General features: G+C 41.6%; 1 protein-coding gene across 1 annotated transcript; it reads right to left on the bottom strand.

Moving 5' to 3' along the window:
• Positions 1 to 561: 561 nt before the first annotated feature.
• On the bottom strand, positions 562 to 8,114 carry LOC131232832 (LOB domain-containing protein 20). The gene is made up of 2 exons (XM_058229321.1): positions 7,582 to 8,114; positions 562 to 1,229 (listed from the first exon to the last, which is right to left on the bottom strand). Exons 1-2 carry the CDS (start codon positions 7,996 to 7,998, stop codon positions 909 to 911), a joined length of 738 nt encoding a protein of 245 aa, XP_058085304.1. The 5' UTR covers positions 7,999 to 8,114; the 3' UTR covers positions 562 to 908.

Genomic DNA, 8,114 nt, shown 5'->3' with positions numbered 1-8,114 from the left:
GACAGAGTTTTCAAACTCAAACTCCCTAAAAATGTGACTTACTATAAATAGTAAACTTACTATTTATATACGGGATTCCTACTAGACTTCTTGGTTTTCAGTAAAATAAAAAATAAAAAATAGTAAGGGTCCAATTTGGCCTCACCACGTTATTCTCCTAAATTTTCTAAGCCCTTTTCATGTTGGGCACGACTCCTAAAGCCCAAAGAACCAAGAGTTATGATCGAACTAAAACTTATTATAAATAATAAAAATGAAATTAAAATGGACTTTTGACCGTTGATCTAATGGAATCTCACAAATCTGGCATGGGCAACCCAGCAGGGTTGATTGGCTAAAGTAGCTTCTCCTATCCCAAAATCATATATGGTACGTCGAATAATTCATTCTAATTTGCAAGATATGCGTACTTTAGAGTTATGAAAGTCCTTATTATCACTTTTGCCTCCCATGGGGCCTTCTCTTATCCATCTTGGCCATGAAAGTGTCCGCGACCCACTCTACATAAGAGTAGACAACCCTTGAGGAAGATGATGATCGACCTCATCACGTCCCTCCCTGCGTCAGGATGTCCAACACACACCACATGGGACCCACACAGCTCAACCTCATGTGATGGTTACATGAGGTCCACGCTTCTAAGAGAACAGAGATCCTGTTCTGCTCATGACAAGTCAAGAGTGACAAAATAAACCAACAACAAGAAAGGTTAATGCTGAAATGATGTCCGATCATACTTTCATCCAGGCATTTCAACGACCACATCCACTGATCATGGAGGGCCCACAAGATAAATAATATCTACGTAGAAACATAGAACATTACAAATGAGTTTTCTTAATATAAAATGGCATATGTATGGAAGGTCAGTTTCCTTAAACCAGTGAAACAATATCATGAGGAAATATCTATTTTCTCTGAAGGATCTCTTCCACGAAAACAACGGGGTTCTGGCTTTCTTCCTCGTCGTCATCCTCTTCCTGAGATGGCCGAGAGAGTTGCAGCGGATCAAAGCTTCGGGAAGATGGCACTGCTTCGACAATGTCAAAATTTGAGGGGAAGTTGCTTAGATTGTTAAGGTTAGTCGACGCCGAGGAGTTGTTCGAATACGCCGGTTGCAACACTGCAATGTGTTGCTGCTGAGAACTTTGTAATGCGTTTGCAACCATAAACCTGCTGTTTATCAGTTGCGTCTGCACGATCGAGAGCTCCGTTTGCAATGACATCACCTGAAAATTGATAATTAACAAAAATAAATAAATAAATAAATAATTGTGAAGGCAGGTATGTGGTCGAGCTGTGTGGGCCACTATGATGTGTGTCGAACATCAACACCATGCATTTGTTGGGTCTCCCTGCCTCAGGCCTTTATAGCTGTCAAAATAACAACCCCTCAGCTGCCCATTGATCATCACCAAGAACTTAAGAGTCAAAATGCACTGCTCCACAAGAAGGCACTATCACTGTCCAAAGCCAAAATAATAGTAAACAGAGCACACCGCAGAAAGGGCAACTGCTGCATGTGAACTAACTTGGATGAAACTCCTTAGGAGTGAGATAGAAGCTTATCAAGGCCCTTGACTATGCTTTGTAATAATCAAAGTGCCTGGCATTATTGCTGCAAATCTGGTTTTCCACGACTGAATCAAATATATTCAAGTTAATTGTGATTTTGTAAGAGACAAGGCTCTTTTTGGGAAAATCATCGCACCCTCGACCCGGAAGCTTAAGCGGAAAGGAAATTTTAGGGTGAGGGAAAAGGGGGGAAGCTACTAAATTGGGCACACCTGAGTTCCTGAGTTTTCTATGTGGCTGAAACTTGATTTGACCCCTCATCCAACTGGGACAAATACAATGGATGGTCTGGATTTGTGAATCATATGCCGGTGGGCCCAATAAATAATTATGAATGTTTTAATGAGACATTAACCCCTCTCAACTTTTGTACATGGTGTGGCCCACTCAAGTCATAGATTGACTTGATTTTTAAGCTCATGGCCCACAATAGAATATTGGTGCATCTGACAGGTGGGATAGATGTTCGACAGATATCATGGTGGGGCCCACACAGCTCCACCTTATGGGACTTTCCATAAGATCAACCTCATGGTGCCATTTCCCGTATCTTTCAATAAATTTTGTCTTTCAAGATATACACACACACATGCACAATGTTGGATCCACATGATTCAGGTATTCCATATGCATGGACGTTTTCCCGAACATATTAATTGAAAAAATTGTATTAATCTAAAAACGTTAATATAAGTTGATGCGTATGTACAAGAAAACGGAGTCTTTGGTACTGCATACATCCATAAGATTGTAATCTCACCATGTTTCCGAGTTTGCCCCGGCCAATGTATTACATCTGTAGAAGATCCGATATGTAAAAACAGAATTAGGAGGCCTACCGTGAAGATCACTGTGGGTCAAAAATCAAGATAATCCACAAATGGGGTGAGGCACACCATTGAAATCAATGATGGCCTATGATCTTACTCAGTGTACAGGGCTGATCCACATGACGAGTGAATCAGTTTTGACTTTTAGGCCTTCTGATTTTTATCATTGCTGTGTCTTTTTGGCACGGCTCAAATGCCTTCAACATTCGACATACAAATGCGGGTCTCATCGGTAGGAACAACTGAAATGAAAATCAACTAATCCACTCATCAGTGGGCGATCGACCCCAATGTACAAGTGTCACTACCTGATGTGCGGATGTGATCTTCATGGTAACCCTAGAGTACTATGGTTGTACGTAATAATTCTCATGCGTACTTGTAATTAAGACAGAGAAATGATCACCCGCAACGAGTTGTATTATATATATATATATATATATATATATATATATATATATATATATATATATATATATATATATATATATATATATGACATGTCCCACGTGCCAACGTGGCACATGAGTAGTACATCTAAAGATGCATAAGATGAGCTCACCATGAAGACTACCTTGTACACAAATCAGGTTGGTTCCTCCATCATGCTGGCCACCCAAAGAAAGCATGGCTGGTTGATCATGGACCGCCCTAATTCAATGATCTGATTCAATGTACTAGTCTGGCCTTCTTAATTAATGGACCGCCCTAATTTCTGTCCCAGATGATCTTCACGGTGGGATTCACCTAAAGCATGGCTCGGATGTCCTATACAGTGACACATAGGCACGCGTTTATTGCAAGGGGATTGGGTACTCGGTAAGCTGCTGAGTAAACTCTGTTGGACCCAACGTGATGTATGTGCCTTATCAACACTGTCCATCCGTTTTTCCAGCTAATTTTAGGGCATTAGCCCAAAATTAAAGCATATTGAATGCTCAAGTGGGCCACAGTACAGGAAAACATTGTGAATTAAATCCTCACCATTGAAATTTTTTTGGGCCACAAAACTTTGGATCAAGCTGATACTTGTGGTTTCCCTCCATCCATATATTTGTGACATTATGAATAGGTTGGATGACAAATAAACATCACTGTGGACCCTAGGAAGGTTTCAATCGGTGGATGTCATTATCCCTATGCTGTTTCTTGTGTGATGTGTGGTCTATGTGAAACGTACATATTCTTCAATTTTTGCCTCAGCCCTAAAATGACCTGGAAAAACAAATGGACGGCGTTAAGAAAAGCAATAGATATTTGAATGTCATGCTAAAACAGATGAGACCCGCTAAGACAATATAGATCAGACCGACCCTCGACGGTCGAAACCGTTTATCCAGCGGGCCCCGTTATAAGTGGCCATATCGAAAGATCTGCATTGATCGGCTGGTCCTAACCATAAAAGGGACTTTTGGTTCGTTGATCATGTATTATTGCCCATTTTATTTAGCCATGATATTACAAGCCACACTGTCGCCCAATAGGTGAAATCTTCGCACCCAGTCCCACCGTACTCTATCCAGTGCTGTCAGAAATGTGGATGGTCCCAATCCATTGATCAGGACCGTCCTTTAGGTCCAAACCATCCTTCTGGTCTACAGGGTAAAAGGGCATAGATATAGAATGGTGAATCATCCAATCAGCATGATTTTATTTATTTCTTTTGCCCAGTGAGCCATGATTATTAGCTTGATTGAATGGAAGGTACAGATCAAGTGATAGAACTTTCCATGTTTCCAAATTTAATTATAGCACTATACCTTGTGGTTTGGAAGCACTGGATCATTTCTCCACGAGATATATATATATATATATATATATATATAGAGAGAGAGAGAGAGAGAGAGAGAGAGAGAGAGAGAGAGAGGGGAATGCTCGGTTCGCACGTCAATACGTGCGAACCTTCATCTCAACCGTCGGATAAGGTAGACGGTCTGGATAAAGGCGCTCTTAGCGCGAGCTTAAAAAAGCGAGTTTTCTTCTCTCGCACGCCTCTTCACCCACTCTCCAAAGGATGCAACGAAAGCCTATTCACATAAAATTCTTCTGCTGGAATGCTAGGTGGGTCCCACCAAGATCTTAATGATAAATCCACACCATCCATACATTTTTAAAAATAATTTTATGGTATGAACCCAAAACTAAGGTAAGTCAAATTCTCAAGTGGGCCACACAGTGTTGATTGAACTCTCACCATTAAAAACTTCCTGGCGCTACCAAAATTTTGGATCAAGCTGATATTTGTTTTTTTTTTTTTTTTTTTTCCATCATCTAGGTCTGCATGACCTAATCTACAGGTTGGATGTCAAATAAATATCATGATGGGTCCTAAAAAAATATTTAACGGTGAGAATCATTATCACTGCTACTTCCTTTGGTGTGGTCCACTTGAGATTTGGATCTGCCTCAGTTTTGGAATAATGCCTTGAAATGATAAGGAAAAATGGATGGATGGGGTAAATTTCTCAAAAACATCATGGTTGGCCTCACCTATATTTTCAACGAACTTTGTAAATTGCGTGCGTCATTAGGGGCAGATTTGATTTCCCGTGAAAGCCTTTCGCAAGAAGTTCCTACACAAGGATGCTGGGTGGGGCCCACCACCATGTTTTTACAAAATATACTCTGTTCATCCGTTTGTCGAGCTCATTTTAGGAAAATCGACCAAAAATGAGGTGGATCCAAAACTAAAGTGGGCCACATGAGAGGGAAAATTGGAGAAAGAAATACCTACTGTTAAAACCTTCCTGGGCTCTGCCTTGATGTTTATATGTCATCAAAACCATTTATAAGGTCATTAACATAGGGATGAAGTGAAAATATAGAAAATTTATCCTGAAAAAAAAGCTTTTGTGGTCATAAAAATGTTTTAACGGTTCTCACTAAAACCATACTGTTTCCTCTCGTGTGGCCTAGTCGAGTCTTGGATCCACCTCATTTTTTGTCACTTGTTCTAAAATTAGCTTGCAAAACGGATGAACGGAGTATATTTTCTAAAAACATGGTGGTGGGCCCCACCCAGCATCCTTGCCCAGGAACTTCCTGCCAAAGGCTTTCGCAGGAAATCCACATCACCACAGAGGTTCATATGTATGCTTGTTTTACGGAATATAACCGTGCTCAGAATGCAATATCGGAGTAATGCAGAATATACTAGTAAGTCCATGAATGCAATCAACCATACCAAGGCTATGTAATGCAAGGCATGAATACTATCAGTCATATCAAGGCCATGTGATGCAAGACATGAATGATGTCAGCCATACCAAGGCCATGCGATGCAAGACATGAATAATGTCGGCCATACGATGCGAGATGCAACTCAAGCATACCAATCCTCATCTGAATCCACATATCAATGCAACTCATCACTAGAGCATCAAGTATAAGTATAGTTCTCCATCTGGATAATCATCGGGGTCTAGTACACTCCAAATGGCATTACCCCTTCTTCAGGCACGCAGTCTAAGTGAGTGTAGGAAACATCACTATCCACCTGACCAATAGCCTGCCAATACCTATCCGGCATACCAATAGCGGACCCATTTACAAGCTGGTCAGACTCAGCCTAGTAATTCCCCCTACTCTCGGGCGGGTAAGGCCACACCCCCTTCCAACCGACCACGACATAGTGGGAGACACAGCCTCCTGGTATTCGGCCCTCGTGCACTTATATATTCACTCGGTCTCGACATTTGAGTCATCATCTAGTACCATCGGGTTTAGGTATTTTCACCCAGGGACATCTATGGAGCCCTGATGCTAGTAACTATATTTTCGGTATCCAATCCTGGCATCCAAGATATGCTTGTGGAGGCTATGGCCCTGATGTCGCTAGGGCATATAGAAATCATATCACACAAATATGAGATGCATAAATCACACTATCTAGTCATGCAGCAATCCTACGCGTACCGTGCGCTCATGTGGACAACTCCTCTTATCAAGGAATCCCATAATAATCTGCCTAATGGCATGTGCTATGATCAATCACTCCTCATATCAAGCATACATATGATGCGCATGGGCATGGATCGTGAAGTTATACTGTGTGGCCCACTTGAGAATATGACCTACCTCAGTTTTGGGTTCATAGCAAAAAAATTATTTTAAAAAATATATGAACGGTGTAGATTTATCATTAACATCTTGGTGGAACCCACCTAGCATCCCAGCGGAAGAATTTTATGTGAATAGGCTTTCACCGCATCTTTCGGAGGGTGGATGAAGAGGCATGCGAAAGAAGAAAACGCGCTTTTTAAAGCTCGCGCTAAGAGCGCCTTCATCCAGACCGCCTACCTTATCTAACGGTTGATAGGAAGGTTCGCACGTAATGACATGCGAACTGGTACATAGCTGAGCGTTCCTCTCTCTCTCTCTCTCTCTCTCTCTCTCTCTCTCTCTATATATATATATATATATATATATATATATATATATATATTCGTAGAGAAATGCTTCAGTATTCTCAGAGCACCATAAGTTATGGTGCTCCTATTTGTATTGAAACAGTTAGACATGCTCGATTGATAGATCTAGACCATCCATTAGGTTTAGACATGCTCAATTGACAGATCTAGACCATCCATTACGTTTAACACATTAGCCGAGAGAGAGAGAGAGAGAGAGAGAGAGAGAGAGAGAGAGAGACGTCTTTTGCCAACTTCCCCCATCATATTTAGGTGAAATTCACCTTATCCACCAAATGTCTAATCATGTTAGGCGCACAGCTTAAATATCAGCCATTGAGGTGAACTAAATTAAAAAAGCATTTAAGAAAGTGATGTGTATCGTTGATTTTTATTGGGCCGACCATGATGGTTATGTGAAATCTGATTAAACTATTACATGACACAAGAATTTAGGCATAGGATCCGAAAACCAAGCTCATTCCTTATTTAGGTGGGCCACATCAATATAAACAGTTTGTAGGGTGAGTGTCACCCTTGTATATTATTTTCAATTATGCGGTCCACTTGAACTATGATTAATGGAACTGATTTTTCAATCCTAGCCAAAAATTAGATCACTCAACTGATAGATAAAATGAGTTTTGAAAATACATGATGGTAGGGCACATCCCCAACCGGACCCTTCAAATTTTATTTTTTTTAAAAAATAAATAAATAAATAAATAAAGAAAAAGAAAAAAAGAAAAGAGAAATGGTGGAAGAACCTGTTGTTGTAGGGCAAGTATGGTGGAGACACATCCATAAACAGGGTCAGAAAGCCGCGCCTGTGCCTCATAAGATATGGTAACGACCGTATCGTGCCGTCGGTTGGCCGGTATGTGCAGTAATAGCTTGGAAACATTGCTAGCACCGAATACCTTGTGCACTGCTGCAAACCGGGCTGCACCCTGATCCGACCCAAAGTGAGGCGCAAAGATGCACCCACTAATGCACTTACGTCGTAAGAACTTACACGCACCACATGGCACACTCCCCACCGTTGGTGGTGGGCCCGCACCGCCTGGCTCGTCTCTGGGCCGTGCCGCACGCTTACCACTGGTGTCCACATGGAGCCCATTCTTAGTGGGCCCTTGACGTGGGTCCCACGTCTTCTCGGACGTTTCATCGCCATGCGAGTCCATATCGACGGGCAGATAGGTGTTGAGCGTGTGGGGATCAGCAAATGGGGAGGGTGGTGGCGGGAAAGGGGTGTTATGAAGAGTAGTGTGCACGTTAGTCTCGTGAAGGGTTGGCGAGG

This window comes from Magnolia sinica, chromosome 18 (genome assembly GCF_029962835.1).
Source record: "Magnolia sinica isolate HGM2019 chromosome 18, MsV1, whole genome shotgun sequence".
NCBI classification, from domain to species: domain Eukaryota; kingdom Viridiplantae; phylum Streptophyta; class Magnoliopsida; order Magnoliales; family Magnoliaceae; genus Magnolia; species Magnolia sinica.
The sequence above is the reverse complement of the archived record's forward strand: the minus strand, read 5'-3'. Positions and strand labels throughout refer to the sequence as shown.